Here is a 20,088-nt window from a genome sequence, read left to right on the forward strand (position 1 = left end):
TCTCTGTTGCAGCTGTTAAGAACGATTGTGAAATATCTCTTCAGAAATTTTAGTTGAGCAAAGATGAAAATCTTTCCTCTGTTTTCATAGTCTGCCAACAGAATACCTGTATGTGTCTTACTGGTAATGCAAATTCTGCTAAAGCTGAGGAAAATTAACTTCTAAATGTTCATATGGGTTTGGGTTTTTTTTGGATCAAACTCAAATTTATCCACCTGCTAATCATGTATGCAGGAAATATCAACAGAATTCTTTTTAAAGTAGATTGACTCTTTCTAGGATTGATGTTCTTAAAGTTGTGAACAGGTTTTGAGCAATTTAGAATCTTCTTGAAAGACTCTGCCTGACTGTACTTTCAAAAACATGTCTATCACAACACAGTACTGTCCTTGTACAGTTTAGGTTTGAAGGCAATTGTTTCAAATAAAGCTTAGTAGCTGTAAAATAAAAGCTGTCAGTTGAGCTGCCTGCTTACATGAACTATCAATGCAATTTTCCTTTTATATGCACAACAACTTTAATACCAGATGTTATTTTTAAAGCAAACAGATACATGATCTTTATTTGTGGCTGTATTCCCACTGTTACAATCTGCATCCACACTAGCATTTTTCTTCTAAATTCTGTTTAGGATGACATTGAGTACATTACCAGAAAATGGTTTATATTACTTTATCAAGCTTCTGCCAGTACTCCTGAATAACTTGTCATTCTGAGTAGGCCTGTCATTCTGTTAAGATCTCATTCATATCAAACAGAACAAAACTGAGATTTTGATTGTTACAGAGATCTCCATTCTTACCTACTTGGTGACCAGGAAGAGAATGAAAACAATGCAAACCAGCAGCCTAACAACCAGCATGCTCGCAACAATAATGCCATTCCAGTTGTGGGAGAAGGTCTTCATGCAGCCCATCAAGCCATACTTCAACAAGGAGGACCTGTGGGTTTCCAGCCTTATCGTAGGCCTTTAAAATTCCCGCTCAGGGTAGGTATATCTAACACATTAAGAGAAGAGGGAAAGGCATCTGAAAAATGGCTATAATTTTTCTTGTAAGAAAGATTTGACCCACATGTTACCAGAAGTAAAGTGGTGGGTCATGTTGTTTTGTGTTTTGCACAGTTTGCACCTTTCTAAAAAGTAGACTTACAGTTATTCTCACATACAGCTTTTTTCAGCCCATAACTTAAGACCTTCAGTTACGATTTTATTTATAGATCACATACATGCTGTGTATTATCTATTAGTTCATGTCTTATTTTCCTAACAGTTAGTACTGGAGAGAAATATAATAACCCCCCAGCAAAAAGGTAGTTAGGGAGTGTCTCTGACAAGGCATGGCTTTCAAGAGGGCATACTTCAGTCTTGTAGCTGAAGTGTATTTTAAGCTATTTTGCTTTATTAAGGAATTAAATGGAGAGCTTCCGTTGCATCTATATTAAACACAGGAGCGCATGAGCTACAGCACTGTTGTAGAGGAAGCAGTGGGACGAAGTAGCTCAGGGGGTGAAAAGGCTAGGGAAGCAGAATGAATTTGCCCCTCTCGTTTGGTCATAACGGGAAGTCAAAGCACGCTCTCTGACTGAGATCAATTTAATCAAGCATAAATATGCACTTACCGCTGAAAGGAGCAGTGCCAGTCTTCTTGCCATGGCAATTGCTCGTTTCTTCCCTTCTTAACGTGAATGCCTGTGCTAGAACACACACGCGATGAGCTGGATCAGGAAACTGGTCCAGCTGAAAACTGGGGTAATAGGCAGAAGGCATTGCTTAGACACGTTTGAAAGTTCAGATAAGCCTTATAGTGTTATTTTTAAAGAAAATGGGATACTTCTGTGACATTTTCACTTAAACTGAGTCAAGTTCATATGAAGTTGGACAGACAGGTTAATTGAAATTAGTTCCCTGATTGGCTGCTAAGGAGGTAATTAAAATGGATTCTCACTTACTGTGACCTGGCAACATGTAACAACTGTAATGTGGACATGCTGTTTTCAAGGAAGGGGTGTGTTAACCTAGGGACTCATTAAATCCTTTCTAGAGCTACCTTTGCATGGGTTATTTTATTTTTGTGGATGCTTCTGGATAAGGACAGGTGCTGAAATTGTCTCCCCCTCTCAAACCATTGCATAATATAAGATTTCAGTAATTTGGGGTGCTGACTTTGAGCCTGGTGATAACTAAGCGTTTCATGTTCAGCTGTCAAAGACTGTTTTTTCTTGTCTACTTACCTTCATCTAGACATTTTAAGTTCTTCTTTGGAGACTTCTGTAGGATGTAGAAATAAAAAATCTGATTTAACTGAATTCCATTGTTTTCATTAAGAGATGCTTGTACCATCTCAAACACATGGTAGCTCATCGATACGATTCTATGTCCCTGATTCCTCTTGTTTGAAATATGTAAATAATGGAATTCAGGATCACTGTAAGTGCTTCAGTTGTGATTTTTGGTGTATTGACCTTGGTTCTACTCAGATAGGTTCATCTTATGAAAAATGTGTCTCCTGCTCAGATTTCCACTATGGAACAATACTGTATTTTAATTACTTTCTCAATTTGATTTTAAGCATTTGAGAAGGAAAAAAAAGTGTAAACATCTGATCTTTTCTACACTTTCATTAAATATTTTCATTTTAACCAAGTTGTAAGAACGTAGAAGAAGGTGGTTTATATTCAATTTTTATTATGTATGAATGTTTTCCACTAGAACTCACTCATCGTGTCCATATGGATTGAGCAAGCAATAAGAACTGATCCTTCATGTTATTTCAGTTACAAATAAGCATGTAAAACTCTGGATTTCTTTTTTTTTTTATTCCCCCACCCCCAAATTTAATTAAGTATATACTGTTAATCTCAAACAAAAAGATCAGATTGGTTTTTTTTTTTAATTATTCTACATAAAAACCTATCATCGTTTTTTGTGGGTGGGTTTCTTATTGCCAACTTATTTATACAGCGAAACATCAGTTCGTATTTGAACATTCTGGTTTAGCTACCTCTCTAGGATGGTTCATATTTTTTATATGTTTTTTTGGCTTCGGTTAAGTAACTTTCTTATGAACTCTTTCTCTTTTTTTTTTTTTTCCCTCTTTCAGATATTTCTTCTGATTGTTTTCATGTGCATAACATTACTGATTGCTAGTCTTATCTGCCTTACCTTACCAGGTAAGTCTCTTATTGTAAAACAGATTAAAAGCAACTCAGCATGTTGCTGTGCTCAACAACGGCAGATGTTTTGAAACCATTGTTTAAAGTTAAAAGGAGAAAACATGGAAAATTATGTCTCATTTTTAATGATACATCATCAAATCATAATCATCTGGAATCTAAACGGTAGAGATAATACCAGTATTTAACTGACAGAGGTTGCCATTTCCTTTGTTTTGTTGTAGAATAATTTTCTTTTAAGGGCAGGGCTCCAAGTGCTGAGACAGTCTCTGTAGTGGTATTGAGAGAAAGAGAGAATTGGAACTCTTGCACCTCCTTTACCATTTAGAGAAGGAAAATATATAGGTTGTTACCAGGTCTTCCACATTTACCTTTATTAAAGGTGTCGTCATGACAAATCACTAGGAGACTTTGAATTGATGTCCATGGCACTTCCCAAATATATATATGAATAAGTACTTTAACCAAATCAAAAGCACTTTGTAGGTTTTTTTAAATAATTTGGAATAAATTAAGATGTGTAAACTCATTTAAATTTTATAACCTGGCTACCATAGTGCCATGTAATTTTTACCACCTTGTATTAATGCTCCTAAAGTCAATAATGTGTTAAAATCAGAGTTACAAATTTTGTGATGGTTTTAATAGTAGCACATAAAATAATTCCACTGTAATACTAGAGAACAGAAACACTATTAAAAAAATGAAATGTGGCAAATGAGTCTCCCATTTTTTGTCAGAGAGCTTCAGAAGCCCCATCAGTAAGACTTAAAAAATTATATGAGGCAGTGAAATAACCCAAACATAGGTCATAAGATTTAAGTTCAGGCTTATGCACTAATCCATTACTGCCTTTGCAGTTCTGAAGATTCATGTTTAGGCTCTGAACAGTGCAGTATTCACTGCTTTGTTTTGCTGCAGTTCAGATCACATTGCTGGTGTAATGAAATTTTGGGAGGGGGGAAGAGGGGGGAATTCTACATATGTATTTGGCATCATTTATGTAACTATTTACACATTTGTGCCTTATGGGTATAGTACCAAAATACTGGTTTATGCTGAATACCATTTGTGCATTGATATTTAACAATAAATTTGCTTAATTTAATAGGCATCCTTCCTTAATAAATCAAAAAGCATTACTCTATTTAACAGTGTTTGTGTTTTCAGTATTTGCTGGCCGATGGTTAATGTCATTTTGGACGGGGACTGCCAAAATCCATGAACTATACACAGCTGCTTGTGGTCTTTATGTCTGTTGGCTAACTATCCGAGCAGTGACAGTGCTGGTCGCCTGGATGCCGCAAGGGCGTAGAGTGATTTTTCAGAAGGTCAAAGAATGGTCTCTCATGGTGAGTCTTGAGAAAAATTTATACTGAATTATCAAAAAAGTAGCTAACAAAACTTGTTTCATTTTTGCTTGCAGGTTTTACTCTAACGTATACTACGTTTTCCTTCTCAGACCATTTTGAAGCTTTTGCAGCTTACATTACTGTTGCATAGGCTAACTGTATTTTTGGAAGCCATTTGGCACAATGCTAAGCAATCAGTGTAAATAAGTTTGCATATATATGTTTATGTGTATGCATTATATTATCCCATGTGTGATGTGTGCTCAAATGCATTTACATTTACACATATACCTGGAAACTTAACTATTACTCATTTAGCAACTTGACATTACCAAATTAAAAAACCTAGTAAAGCTGATAGATGATGATGGTGTCTCTGCAAAGTAGCTTGATGCATATTTTCAGAAGGATCCTTATGATTTGTCAGATCTTTGTGTCGTTCAAATTAATATTTTTAAAGAAAATATCCCTTTTTTGGTTTTGAGGATTTCTGTAGTAGATTTTTTGCCTAAGTATAGTACTTCTAAACATTCATTGCATAAATGGCATCTTGTAATGGACATCGTTGCGTGGACTATTGCAGATAGAATAGCAGTGTGTTTCATGTATTGCCATGTTTCCCAAATATCTCTTCCATCATTTTCATTTAGGAAATCTTAAGCTTGTTTAAGAAAATTCAGAGCTAAAATGTAATGTTCTACTTGTCCTTTGTCCCTTCTCCTGATCATGTTAATAAAGTCAGACTAGTTTTGTATCTGATTTTTGGATGATGCGTGTAAATTAAGAGAATTCTAAAATAAAGAAAGATTCAAGAGTGGTTGTTCTGAGGCTCTCATTTTTAAGTCAGAAATATTCCATTATGAGTAAATTTTTAAGGTTTGGTTTTCACTAGAAGAAAATCAGCAGTTTTGGAAAGATTCTTCTCTAATTTTCCAACGTACAAGAATACTCAATATAGTGAAGTGCCAATGGATAGTATTCCCTACTGATAACAGTCACAGGTGATTTTTAGGATGTACAGTCATGCCTTTTTCTGGAGGGGGCATGGAATAGGACCCAATCTTGACATGCATTGCAAAACTATGTATGTAATAAAAAATATTTCTAGGGGTGTATATGTATGAATTAAAGGTCTGTGTAGTTTTATTTTCCAGCTTTATCTGTTTGTGTAGTTTAAGTTATATTTTGAAGTTTAAACAAAAAGAATCCTTTGATAAACACTAATTAGATGTCTTGGGTTTTTTAGATAATGAAGACATTAATAGTGGCTATACTGCTAGCTGGTGTGGTTCCACTTTTGCTCGGTCTTCTGTTTGAACTGGTCATCGTTGCACCTTTGAGAGTTCCTTTGGATCAAACACCTCTCTTCTATCCTTGGCAGGTCAGTTGGTCCCATTCTTCTTCTGCTGTTGATACATTTCTTTACTTAGAAGTAAGGAGTATGGTAGTTCTTGTTTCATGTTGATTCAGTCCTTCAGAGCATTTTCCATAATTATGTTTCTATGTAGCAGAGAAAAGACAGCCAGTCTGGATGTGAGGATTATTTAAACCAAAAAGATATGCTTAGGAATTTTAAGTATGAAAAGCTGAACTTTGTGGGATGACATCAGAGGATCTTTGCATTTCAGTGATCAGATGGACACTTTTTTCAGCAGTATAATTGTAAAGTTATGTAAAGAAGTTAGTATAGCTGTATGTGCGTATGCACAGACATACATCTTGTGTCTGACCTTTCCAGAAGGCTCTCTGCCTACAGTTATGTGGCAAGAGGTTCAGCTGATCTTTTGCTTCCATACAAGGTTTAATTCAGATACACACTATGAAGGAATTTTGATATGCTTTAGGATCATTCTGGTTTTGTCTTGAGATGTCAAATCGTTAATACAAGATTTTTGAGGTAGTAGCATTTTGTTTTTCTTCAGTCAAGTCTCACAGGTTAAGTGGGTGCAAACTTTTTTCCTGCAAGTTGGTGGAAAAAATGAAGGTACAGTGGATTGAGTGACAAATGCTTGCATCACCTAGGCTGAATTATGAAAGATCTTGTAACTCAAGAGAAGCCCCAACTGAGGGAACCATAACTCGGAAAGATCTAGAATGCATGTTGCTAAACAACAAGAAAGTGTTCAGGGACAGTGATTTTTTTGAGCTGCCCACAAACAAGCTTTCACTTACTTTCATTATCCAAATGTTTGAAAGCCATAATACAAAGAAGAATTTGACTGCTAATTTAGATATTCCATTATTTTATAATCCAGGTATACTTTGGAGGTATCAAGTTCAAGTAAATGACTAATAAGTCAGGATATCATTATGATTGCAGTGGTAGACGATCATGGTTTCCATCCAGTTTTGGAAAGAATTTGTAATGCTAGAGATTCTAAAAATTCTTAATTTTTCATGTTACTTCTTTAAAAGTTTGAATTAAATATACCGAAAGATTTTATTTTCATGTGGCAGAGCTTCCTCAAAATACTGGATTGGAGGGATTTGAGGCTTGTTTGAAATTAACAAGGAGCTGTTGGTATTGAGAATAATCTCCATTTTTCACAAAAGAGAATAGTTACACAAAGGTTAATATGCTTGAGAAAACATGAAGCAACTTTAACACTGACTTATTTTTAACAAGTTTTTAAATTTTTGAACATACGTGGGGAAATAGATGTTAACAAAGGCAGTCTTTTTAAATAATTGGTGAAATAAAATGTATTTCCCCAGCAGTTTAAGAAAGTTAATTAACCTATGATGTCTTAAGTCTTAACAGTTCTGTAGCTGTTTATTCTGCCCTTTCAACCTATACTTTGCATTCTATTTTTGGTGGGTTTTATTGAAGAATCTCTTATAAATATCTGTACTGCAGAAAGGATTGATTCGTGATGTGCAGTGTTTACTAGAAGCCTGTAGTTATACTGTGTTTTTTTTAATTCCAGTGCCATAATAGTTTTGGTATAGTTAAAGCATAAATTTTCATCTGAATAGTATGATGTTCTTTTGTGAAGAGCATTGCCTTGCTTTGTTTAGCTTTTCTCACATCAGGTAGGGTTTTGTGAACAATTAAAATGTATAAGAAGAAAAAAAAAACTTGTTTCCTGACTTGTGTGAGCATCTTTGTATCTTGTTTCACTTCTTTTTTTAAAGGAATCAAAGTAACTTATTTCTAGGTAAATGTTTCCAGTGTTAATTAGTTTGTACCAGAATGTTAGTCTGTTGCTTTAAGTAAGTGTAATGCTCTTATTTTGTGTTTGCCTTTGGTTTAATAGTAGTAGCTGATTTTCCTGGTTGCAGGGAGCTGAGTATTTTACACGTATCAGTTAAGCTTGAGAGCATCCTCTTTTTCGTAGGAGTTTGCAGAAGATGTCACCTCTTTTAAACAATGTCCTGTGTAAATAGAAAAGTAACTATCTTTTCACTTATATGTAATATTAACAAGTTGCTCTATAAGCTTTTCGTTGTCAAACTATTTAAAAATATGTTAATGCTGACAGTCCATTTTTACAAAATTAGGACTGGGCTCTTGGAGTTCTGCATGCCAAAATAATTGCTGCCATAACACTGATGGGTCCCCAGTGGTGGCTGAAAACTGTTATTGAACAGGTAGGAAAAAATTGTCCATGTGAATTATCAGTATAATACTTTTTGAATGTTTTTTGAATGTGCGAGTCAGAAAACGGAGTTACTGTTGTAGTAATGGAGTAATTTGAGTAACTGAGTAAAACTCAACTAGTCTTGTAGAATCCTTTTAAATTGTGTAGCTTAATCCATTTAGGTACACTTAGCAATAAAACAAAAATAAACCTCATAAATCTGAAATCAAGAAAGTCCTGCATAAATGTATATCAGGTTTCTATTAAAGTGAGAAAGATCATTATTTCTTCAGGTGAATTCACATGTTTCCAAATACTGGACGTTATTTGTGCCCACCACTCAAGAACAGAGAATTTCTGCCTTCTCCAGAGCTGTAGAGATTACCACATTCGTAGATGAGTGCATATGAAAGACACCATTTCCATTCCCCTTTGATTATTAAGCAAGACAAGACAGAACAGTTTCTGTGAGCACTTCTGAGTCACACGGCCTGTTGCTTTCTTTGACAGAAGTATTTTTTTTCTTGATTATAACCTTTAAGCCCTATGCTTGTCGTCTCAATGAGGTATCTCAGTTGTTTGTCTGAAAGTAACTTTTCAGCCCTGCACTGTATGTAATGGCTGTGATGTGTGCCCTGACCTCTGTACAAAAGGTGGCTCTCTTGATTAAGTGTAGCGTGTAGCCCCAGTTATTAAAGTTTCCTGATTGCTTTAGGTGTCACACTGGAGAAATGTAGTCTTAGTTCTGCGAGTACCTTTTGATGCATACCGCAGCTCTTCCTTGCAGTTTGAATGCTCTCTCTGGGCCTGTTTGTTATACACAGGCTCTCCTGAACCATCCTTAGAGAAGGTTACATCCAGGCTGTGGGACGGAGGCCATCGTCTAGCTGTTTGTGGTAGCCATTTGAAACCGGTCTTTTCTTATGATTAGTCGTGTTAAGACCTTAGCCCCTGGTAGTAGCCGCAGCAACTCAAGAATTGTGGAGGCTCTGTCTTCAGGCACAGACTTCATGTGCAGAGGCTCTGGTCTGCCCAACCAAGTACAAAACAAGATCCTATTTTCTGCCCGTGTTACCAAATTTAATAGATTTGCTCTGTTAGCATACACAGGATCCTCTTTCAGCAAGTTAACAGCACAGAGCGATCCCAGGTCACCCACAGAACCACCATCCACAGCATTAATTAATGATCTTTCAGCTGGTCTCTTGCACTCCTACAACCAAATCACAACACTATTCCAGATTAAGTTGCTCTCCTGGGCACTATTTAAATGATGTCCTGGAACCCTCATGATGTAGATTGGCACAGAGTTTTTCCTTCTTTGACTGTGGCCATCACTGTTTTCTGCAAGTTGGGAACACCTGTTTCCTCTCATAAGGAGACTTGTGTAAAACCTTGTAATTATTACTGTAAGCGCAAAGCATGGCTTTCTTGATTGATTCATTCTACTTCTAACTTCTTCTTCTTAGGTATATGCAAATGGGATTCGTAACATTGATTTACACTTCATAATCCGTAAACTGGCAGCACCTGTAATCTCTGTTCTGTTACTTTCCCTGTGTGTACCATACATCATAGCTTCTGGTGTTGTGCCTTTATTAGGTATGTATACGTTGACAATACCTATTTATCATCTAATGGTTTAGAGCAATGTAAATATATCTGTGGAAATAAAACTTGAAGCTCTAGGTTATTTAAAACAAACAAACAACAAACAACAACCCCCCACTGTTCTGCCAGCAAATGTAAATGCTTAAGGATTGTTGTATCATCTTAAAAGTTTAGGATTTTTTTGAGAAATGCAATACGTTATTCTGACTATCTTTTTAATGAACTATAGTGCAGAATACATCAAGAGAATGGGACTGCATAATATCTAACAGCAGAAATATAGGTATCTAGCTAGTTTGGGAAAGGGATAGTTAATTCACTTCTTTGGACAACCAACATTTAATTTTAGTCTCTCTTTAAGGGCTATACTGAGCTGTGGACATCTTTTCTGACTTGTCAGGTTCTAAAGGAAGCTTAGAACAGGTGAAAGTACTGGTTCAGTTTTGAGGTTTTCGTTCAGTAATAAAATGTAAACTGTAAATATTGGGTGTTGGGTTTTTGGTTTGGGTTTGGTGGTATTGGGTTTTTTTTAGACTTTCCTATCTTCTCATAATTGAGGGAAATTTTTTTTTTAGAAGCAGGGTTGATGTGCTTTTTCATTGATAGTTGTCTTTTGCTAGTTAGTTTTGATGTTACCAACATGTTCAAGAAGTCCCATTTTATTCTTCAACCTCTCACTTGAATGCAGGTATTTATAGTGTCAACTTTTCTCTGATATGAGGTATACAGAAGTCAATAAGCAAGAAGAGCTGGTAGGCCCAGGGTTTTTTTACTGTGGATTTTCACTGTGTTAATGGAAAACTTTCAGCTTTAATGCTTCACATGAAAAAAAAGAACAGCAGCCGTCATGTTGGATCTCTGACCTAAAGGGATATGTTGTTTATTTCACAGCCCTTCTACTGAAGTTACAGTATAACAAAAAGTCTAGAAGCAGATACAGAAGAAGAAATGAGTGTGTTACTTTAGCAATGTTAGATTATGTGAGGGTTGTGTCTTGTTTTGTAGGAGTTACTGCTGAAATGCAAAACCTAGTTCAGCGACGGATTTATCCTTTTCTGCTTATGGTGGTGGTTTTGATGGGAATTCTCTCCTTCCAAGTCCGCCAGTTCAAGCGCCTTTATGAACACATTAAAAATGACAAGTGAGTATATAGTGTGGGGTTTTTAATTTTTCCACTTTAAATTGTGATAACAACTTCAGACTGAATTCAGGTGTTGTAGGTACTTCGGGCTAAAAAGGTTTTTAAGAAGCTTTCTAGACAACTGACCCTCTGAGGCAAACCTCAACCATTCTTGGCAAATGTTTTATCTGTGGTTCGGGTAGATAAACACAGAAATAGACTGTCTTTACAAATGGAAGACACTCCCCTACATACAACTTGAATGTGTTCTACCACAAGTGAAGCTGATTGCTTGTCTCACCTTCTGTAGTGGTGAAGGACAAGTGAACATAATGATTATGACATATCTGGAAGTCAAATCATGTCTCAATCTACTGCTTAAAAACCATTTCTTCAACCTTTTCTGCATAACTGTTATTCTTTCTACTTGTTAGTCCAATTAAACTGTTAAAGAATGTTCAGTTGATTGGATAGTTTGTCCTTACCAAATTTTGTACTGTTTTCTGATGTTTTCAGTAATTATTACTCTGTATTACCCAGATGCCTGATAAAATACTAATTTTCCCAGAGTTTTTTCTAGTTATCCTGCTTAGTTTTGAAGCTTTTTTTGTGTTATCTTATTACCTTATTTTTTATGTTACCCTAATTACATTATGTCTTGGTTATTTAGAAAAATAAGTTTTGGACTGCAGCAACTAGGCTTCTTTTGTATTGAAAAGGAGTAAATGAGTTTGTTGTGTTCGTGTCCTGAGTTACCCTAGAACAGTTTTGCTTTCCACTGACCGCAAAAGGAGTCAAACCTAAAATAAACTTCTTTGAACCTTAAATGTTAGGAAGTGACTGATACATTGTGTTTGGTGTAAATGTGAAATTAATAGGCTCTAGAAATATTAAGAGAGTTGTAACTAAAATTAAACTGTCAGCAGATCAATTTTTATTTTAGCAGCTCTTATTTGATCAGCTGATTTAAATCCTGTTCCCTACCTGCCTTCATAACATGTTCTGTAGTATTTGGCCTACTGTAGTATGTGTAGCTGGTATCTATAGTTACAAATGGGTTTTGAGTTAAACGTTAGTATTTTTCAGGCAGAACGTGTATTGAATTGCAAGTTGCATTAATGTTACATGTTGCTTTCTTGTGTACATAAGGCATGTAAACAGTATACAAAGCTGTGAAAATATATCTAAGTGAAAATTACTTTGATATTAAATGAACTTACTAGATGTTATAACCATCCTTGTAGACAAGAATTTTGTACAACTTAATGATCTAATTTCAGGAAGTAAGCAAATGTAGTCATGCTAGCCAGTAGGTTAATTAAATCTTTCATGTAACAAATTTCAAAACCATATAGAAGTTTTTGTGACATTCTAGAATGTCACAAAGACACTTAGAAGAAATGTGTGATGGTTGGTTGGTTACGGTACCATGAGAGGAGGAGTGGTGGTGAAAAAGCTTCTAAAGGAAATGGCAGGTTTCAGGGGAAGAATTCATAGGCGTATATGGCTCTTCTACAGGCAGAACTAGCATATGAGTAGGAAGCATGGAAAGAAATTTAGATAGCAAAAAAGTAGGAGTGTGAAACAATGATAGAGGAAGTAAGGAATAGCGTGAAAGGTAGGAAAACTGCAAAGCTGATGAGAGGGTGAGATGTTGAAACAGAATTTAAATAAAGGAATCTCGCAGTCCTTAAGCTTGTCATGGAGTAGCGTGAGGATATTTTCTCTCCCTTTAAGAAAGATTGAGCTACAGTAAAAGTGCTTCTTTACAATATTTACTTTTTTCAACCGGAGTGTTTTTCATTGGATATGTTTGCTGAGCCTCTCTTAATCTTACCCAATGCATGTTCTGCATTGTGGCAGATTCTTTTTTGAACTTAGAACCTCGTTAGCACTCCTTTTGGGTTTGTATCCGAGTTGTTTTTCCAGATGTTCAAGTGGCAGTGGCTCAAACAGACACTGCGAAGATGCTTTTAAAAGTATCATCCAGCAAAGGGGCTGGGTATATAAATAATGCAAATACACTCTTTATATTTCATGTCTTCATTCAGCTTGTGTATGTCTGAATTGTATGGCTACCAAAGTTAAGGCTGTGAACACAAACCTGTAGCGCCTGTATTCCATTATGAAATGCCTGAATGTTGAGAAAAGAGATGAGGATGGTTGAAGACCACTTAGGGGTGGAGGATCACTTGTAGTATAACTTTTATTGAAATCAAACAGCTACTTCTGCAGCAAAGGAGACAGAGTGGATTTTGTGTTACAGTATTGTATTAACTTTTGTTAACTCCTCTCTGTTTTCACTATAATCCCAGGTACCTTGTTGGGCAACGACTTGTGAATTACGAACGAAAGTCTGGTAAACAAGGCACATCCACAACTCCACCTCAGTCTTCACAAGAATAGATGGTCATATTAAACATCTTGACCTCCCCTTTGCCTTTACACGTCCTTTTTTTCATAGACTCTTCTTCAGTCTTCGGATATCTCTCCCAGTAATACTCTCAGCAGTGTTTTGGCTTCTGTTAGTAGCATCCAGATGGCAGTTAAGGCTCTGTTCCTTATCTGCATTTTCTGATGTTATCAATGCTGTCTGAGGTCTGTATATGTGTAAATAGAAGTATCCTGACACCCTAAAACCTTGGATTAAAAAGAATGTGCATTGTACATCTTTAAAAAAGTATATTAATTTATTAAATCTAGTTGTCACTTTATTTTGGACTGCTGTTCTGTTGACAATGTGCCACAAAGCAATAGTGCGAAGAGGCAAGATGTTTTTATAAAATTTGGAGCTACTTTATGGTGTTCATAACAGTTCTTATTGTAGTAATATAGTATGATTTTTCATGAGTGGAAGGGCCACACAGAGAATATCAAAAGTAAATAACTGTCTTAGAGTCAGCAATGAAGTGGCTGTGGTGAGAACATAATGAACTATGTATCTTGCTGTCAAGTCTTTTTTATTATTTTGTATAACACCAAAGCTGTTGTACATTTTTCTATTGCCTGATTGTTTTTCATGTGTCTGAGTTTGTAATATTGTACAGTTGCTGTTAAATCAAGAAAATATTTCCTCTTCTGAGAATTCAGATATACTTGTTGAGGCTCAGCTGGGTTTTTCTGTTTGGTTGAGGGGTGGGGGGTTGACTTTGGGAATCAGGATTTCCTGAATTGAAATAGTAAGTAAAAACTTTACTAAGGCTAGGTGATGGAAGCATTTAAAGGTACCAAGGAAAATTAGATAGGTTCACAACTTAAGTTGTAGCCAATTTCTTATCAATAACAGAATTTTTCAGGACCTCAAGGAGGGATGAACCTTATCTGATGTGTTTGCACAGAAACAAAGAGCATAGTGTAAGCAACATTCTGACGTGCTCCTTAATTAAAGAACTTGAAATCTTTTTTTCTGTAAGTTACCAAAGTTGCAAATTGTGGTATGAATTTTATATTGCACAATTACTTTAAAAAAAAAAAAAAAAAAAAAGGACCCACAACAACAACAGAAAAATCTCTTTTGTTTCAGAATTGGTCACTGTGAATTTTTACAGGAATAATATTAAGGAAGTGATTCATCATATACCGTTTATTGCCTGTGAGGCAGGGAAATACATATGCTATTAAACAGGCAAGGAAAAGTTAGCAGATTTCTTTGCAAGGACACAGTCACACAAGAGCCACCAAATCAAGTCTGTGTTATTTCTATATGTAGATAGAGTTATTTTGCAGTAATGTTTGGGGTTTTTTTATGTAGATATTTTAAAGAAAATACGTAACAGTATCGCAAAGCTTTAAGTAGCATCAAATCACATGCTTAGGTTGCAGTATATTTCCTAGATTAAATGGGGGAAATGTGAGTATCCATTGCAGTAATCAGAAAATTGATGGAACATTTAACTTGCTACTCAGTACACTGTCCTTCAGTATTCTGTACTTAACCATATGTGTATATAATTAATACTTGAGAATCTGGCAGGTGCTTTGAGAGTGTCATCTCCTTTTATTGATGTTGCATCTCTGATCTGATGTGTTTTGAGCTAATGTGGTCCAGGCTGTGATGGTGGTAGTTCATTTTTTTGGTGTCTGGACTCATGTTCTAAGGCAGTGAGCACAAGCCAAATGGATTTGAATCTAGTGGCAGGGGGATTGGGCTGTCACTATCAGGAGGTCAGAAACTGCTGTTTTACAGAATTACTGTTGTCCTGATGGTTTTGAACCACAAATATTACCCTTTGCAGGGATTTACTAGGAAATTTCCAGTGAAATGACATCATAGAAAAGACAGCCAAAATATTTCTCTCTCATTCACTGTTGCTGACTAAATGCTAAATCAAGTATTCGCCCCATATATTTTTGATGTGCATAAATATTGCATTTGACTACTTACAGTGGTGTACATTGTGGGACAGAGATATTTTCACAATATTAAATTTACTGGTAACATATGTTCTTACTGATGCCAAGATTCTCTTTGACCTATCTTTCGTAAACAGTTCCAAAATGGTCTTGCCACTCAAATATTGCGAGCACTACTGTGCATCATGCAGAATTTGCAGTAGTGTGGTTCTTGTAACTTTGTGTTTTTATCCAGACAAACTGGTCTTAACATTAAAATTTATTAAGAAAAAGCCTTTGTGCTGTTTCTTATTACTGTTATTTTACAAGTCATGACAAAAAACTCAAATCGGGCCAGTCATGTAATGTGTACTGTAGCTTTTTTAATGTAGCTTACATTATCTGTATTCGCTCTTTGTTATGGAGAACTTGTTTCAAATCAAACTGTTGTCCTTGTTTTTGCACTGCTTTACAGATCCAGGGCGAAGTGAAGTTTGTTTTTGAAACTGTCCATTGTGAACTTTCAGAAAAATCTCATCTCCTTATTTTCACCTGTGTTTTGGGAAAGAAGATGGAGGTTGTATAGAACAAGAATTAAATAACACTACTTTTTTTATTGCTTAAATTTTAATAGTTTGCCTTATTGTGCTGTGTGTACTCCTCTGGCATAGAAACTTGAGTGTAAGTGAAGTAACTGGCTGTTACCAAGACAGCTGACGAGCTCTGTACCAGTGGCTTCCACCTGTGCTAGAGTAATACAGCATGCAGTGATCTTGCATTACTCTTCAAGTGGGAGAAATTCTGTGTGTGTGCGTGCTTTCACCACAATTTGTGCTGACCTTGGGTCTTGAACGGGGGGGGTTGGAGATGCGTACTGGCTTAATTGTGTCCCTTTTGCGATGGTAAGAATCTAATGCTGATGGTAGTTCTACAGACCTTCACCCAAGAACTGTCAGATGGCTCTGTAGCTATCTTGTGCACACTGAAAGAAATTAATTGCAACATGGCTCTGACTGGTTTTTACACAGATGATTTTATATTGATTAAAAATAGTTAAAACTCTGCATCCTTCCTCCGACTCCCCCTTCTCCACTGGGTAAAGCCTAAGTTACTTGTTTTCGTTTCTGAGGGCCCTCAAGAACCTGTAACTATTTTCTGTCAGTAACTTCCTTGGTAAGATGCCAGCTCCCAGCACCAATTACAGTATTCACATCACTTCTCAGCTGAGTGCGTTAACTTTTTTCCTTGCTTTCCCCTAAGCTTGAGCAAAGGTCTGCGTACAAATCTGCACAGCAGCCCCAGTATTCTTCGGAGAACTCTGTAAAAAGCCCTTTACCTTACAAAGCACGAATGACTGGTTTGTTGATTCCACTGCCTGGTGTGCTGATCAGTGTCATTTTGTTTCCTCGTACTCCACTGCCTGTCCGTTTGTCTACATATAGATTGGAAATTCTTTGTGGCAGGGTCGGTGTTCTTGCTCTGCTTCCCTTGTGGATGGGCACTGTACAGCCTGAGCAATGAGTGGAGTTCTTAGCAGAAATGATGATACAGACAATAAAAACATTGAGCAGGGAACTGAATCTTGGTAGTATGATGAAGTTTAGGATGGAAAAAAAAAGGAAGCTGTCCTCTGAAACAGATAAGGAAACAATTTTTACAAAGCTTAATGGTACGTTAGAGCTCTCTTACTCTGATATTTCAGTTCTTAATTAGATTAACTGGAACTAAAGAATTGCATAGTTAACAGCAATCTTAAGTCTATGATTATTCCAGACAAGCTATGCTTCTGGTTTTAAGTGCTTCATTTAGAAGTCACCATAAATTGAGAAATGATATGCCCAAATCAGTAACTCAATAATGGGAATTTTTAGAAGGTGGTATTTCTAAAGGTCAAATACTGTTCCAAAATAAACTGAATGTTTTCAATTCAGTATAATACTGAGGGATGGAGCGATGGCAAGATCATTTCACAACTCTGCAGATCAGTTTTGCTGCTTATATGCTCACTTGCTGTTACCTCTTACTTGTTGAGTAGTGGCCAGCACCAAAGCAGCATAGGTGCCTTCCGCCCCCCCCCCCCCCCCAGCTCTGTATAAGGAGAAATCAAACATATCTGGTGTTGTCTGACATCAGGGGGGGATGACTCGACATACTTAATGCTACTTGTCTGGTTTATGTTAAATCGCTTGGCTTTTGGGGAGCGTTTCTGTTCCCGGAAAACAACACTAGTTTTACCTAGAGAGAAGATACTTCCTTGTTGTTTACAAAAATAGAGAACACTACAAAGCTTTATTTATTTATGTTGAATAGAATTTATTTATTAGAACCTAACCAGTGAAGATCTGCGTTGGTGTGCCACATTCAGCAGATGGAAATTCCGTTAATGACCCGGTGAAGTTCGGTAAGGGATATCCTGGATCTGAAAATGCCGCTGCATTAGAATGCAACATACAGGGAATATTTTGGCTAGTCGTGACCAGGAGTTGTGGAAGCAGCAGCAGAATTTTGAAGCTTGAAATCAGGTAATGCTGCTATAAAGCAACAATTAGGTCCATGGATATACTTTTAAATGCTCTCTATGTAACAGTAATTGGTAAAATGCATGGGGGGAAGTACTCAGTGTCTGGGAAGAATCTGAGTTACTTCTTCCACTGAAGCTACACTTGGTGTAGTTACTACCTGTGTTTTCATAGAGTTTGATCAGCTTTTTCTTAAAGTAAATTGTTCAGGCCTTACTACCTTTGTAACTTTGGGCCAAGATTCTGAACGTGACCCATCAACGTCCCTCTCACTCTGCCTTTCTGTGATCTCTTTTTCTTCCTCATTGAAGGGATTTGTTGACCTAATGGCCGCATTACCTGCATAATCCAGAGTTTTCTTAAACTACCTTGCATTAACCTGCTTGTAATTTTATAACAACTGTTGTCACACCACCAACCCTCAAAACTGAAGCCTCCCTCCCTCACCTACCTCTTGATCTTAATTTTACTCACCAACTATCTCAGAGGTAATTCCATTCTTTATTATTTGTTATGCTGTCTTAGTCTTCTCTTTTCTATCCATGAATTACAGTAAAGTTTAAGCCGATGTTTTAGTGTAATTACATGTGAGAAGCATGCTCCTTTTAGCTAAAAATAAGAGTTCCCTGACCTTTTAAAAAGGACTTGATATCCCAATATGCCAAACTGAAAACAACATGAGTAATTATGCACATACTTTGTGTAGTTAACAGAGGAGTAATGAGTAGAAAATGTGCGGTACATCTGGTTCTGCTTATAAACCAGGAGACTCTGTAGTAAGGATGATCATAACTCATGTCACTGCAGGTTTTTGTCACCCTGTTCCAGCCTGTGTGTTGTGTCATGTCCCCGTCCCTGTCCCCTTCCCCCCCCCCCCCAGTTAAATACATGATGATCTCCGGGCAGCTGGGGTCAAAGGAGAGAGGAGAGCAGTGCCCATGCTCCTCTTTCTGCAAGGAGCAAGCAGCACATCCCCCAGAGGTTTTTTTATTACTTGATGCAGTATGTCTTGTTAATTTTTGTTACGTGTAAGCATTTATACAAAGATCAATTTAGTCAAGCCTTTATAGATTAAGCATGTTCTGGAGCAGCACGTGATTAATTGGTCTGCTATTTTCCAGTGATTTTTCACTATTGCATGAAAGTTTTAGCCTTTTGCTTTTTCCACCAGTTTGCAATTCATATAAAATAACATGTTTTAAGAACACACAGTTTTTCATTAAACACTCATAGAAAAACTTTCCACCTACGTGCTGCTGTTTCTCATAATTTGGTCTGGCAGCTTTATGCGTGATTTAGCTGTGCTGGACTGAATAGCAGGAAGCATTGAGGGTATGACCTTTACTTTTTGAGCATTTTTAGGGTAGTTCCAAGTGTGTCCAAGGACTGTGTCTGAAAGAAAATATGAAACTTGCCACTTACCTGTTATCCTGAGACACCTTTGAAAAACTGCATTGTGAAATTAATTAAATTCCATTCTGTAAACCCCTGCAGGATAATGTTTTGCTACAGGTATATTTTGCTATAGAGTTCTTAATTGTTTTAAAGCGTCTACCCATTTAAAGAAGGGGTATGTCGTGCTATGTCAGAAGCTTGCTGTTTTCATGTAGTTGCAGGCATCTCTGAAGTATTTTGAGGCCCAATACTTGCCGTGTAGCCTACGCAGAGTATTCACTGTTTATGAAAGATTCAACAGCTGTTATAATGCATGCTTTTGGTTTTCCAGAGACCACCGTTTTATCTTTGCCCTGCGCGGCCTTAAAAGTTCATCAGCGGGGACGTAACGTGGATTAAGCAGAGCTGGCTTCAGGTCAGACTGTGTTCTTTTGCAGTAACTGTTTGGCCTGTTTCAAGCGTGCTGCACCTGCCTCCGCGTCTGCGGAGCGATGAAGGCTTTCCAGAGTGATGAAGGCTTTCCAGAGCGGATAATCCTAGGATGATGTTCACCTGAGCACTCGGTAACCTCACAGCCCACTTTGGAGGGGACGCTGCTTTATAAGGAAGAGACGCGCTAGTGTCTTTACAGAGGGACGCCATCCAGGTTACCGCCGGTGCTGGTTTTGTCTGCTGCCGCGGGAAGAGCGGAGGTCTCGGAGGCTTTGAGGCAGAGAGGGCGCTTGGCTCCGTGGCGTTTGGGAGCGGTGGGCCAGCCCAGGCTGCCGCCTCAGCCCGCGTCGGGCCGGGTTTGGAGCAGCGGGAGCGGGGAGAGTCCCCCGGCCGTCCCGCTGTCCTCCACGTCCAGGCCTGTGGAGGCCGACCGGGAGAGGCGCCTGTGGCTGAGGCGTCCTTGGAAGCCGCAGCTCCTGTAATTTTAGGGAACGCGTTGCCCTGTACCTCTTCCGCAGCGCTTCGCGAGCCCGAGGCAGGGCGGAACATGAACTGAGGGGAAGTGTCGCCAT

The 20,088-nt window shown here is 37.4% G+C and overlaps 1 protein-coding gene and 1 long non-coding RNA gene across 6 annotated transcripts in view; one reads left to right on the forward strand and one right to left on the reverse strand.

Annotated features, from left to right (window-relative positions):
* MARCHF6 (membrane associated ring-CH-type finger 6) overlaps nt 1-15,789 on the forward strand; it is a 53,356-nt gene extending 37,567 nt beyond the window's left edge. For 3 of the 5 annotated variants that reach the window (XM_049823927.1, XM_049823930.1, XM_049823928.1), the window contains 8 exons: nt 787-988; nt 3,102-3,171; nt 4,330-4,526; nt 5,773-5,907; nt 8,028-8,117; nt 9,577-9,709; nt 10,724-10,859; nt 13,154-15,789. In XM_049823927.1, coding sequence (XP_049679884.1) covers nt 787-988; nt 3,102-3,171; nt 4,330-4,526; nt 5,773-5,907; nt 8,028-8,117; nt 9,577-9,709; nt 10,724-10,859; nt 13,154-13,244 — 1,054 coding nt within the window. In that variant the 3' untranslated portion in view covers nt 13,245-15,789. The remainder of the gene's footprint in view (nt 1-786; nt 989-3,101; nt 3,172-4,329; nt 4,527-5,772; nt 5,908-8,027; nt 8,118-9,576; nt 9,710-10,723; nt 10,860-13,153) is intronic. The other 2 variants (XM_049823929.1, XM_049823931.1) reach the window with 1 other exon arrangement.
* A 262-nt stretch (nt 15,790-16,051) lies between these two features.
* Nucleotides 16,052-20,037, reverse strand: LOC126048667 (uncharacterized). The gene is made up of 3 exons (XR_007508944.1): nt 19,112-20,037; nt 16,507-16,793; nt 16,052-16,152 (listed from the first exon to the last, which is right to left on the reverse strand). It is a non-coding gene; the product is annotated as an uncharacterized LOC126048667 (long non-coding RNA).
* Between the last annotated feature and the right edge of the window lie 51 nt (nt 20,038-20,088).

The sequence above is a fragment of the Accipiter gentilis genome, chromosome 20 (genome assembly GCF_929443795.1).
Source record: "Accipiter gentilis chromosome 20, bAccGen1.1, whole genome shotgun sequence".
Taxonomy (NCBI): domain Eukaryota; kingdom Metazoa; phylum Chordata; class Aves; order Accipitriformes; family Accipitridae; genus Astur; species Astur gentilis.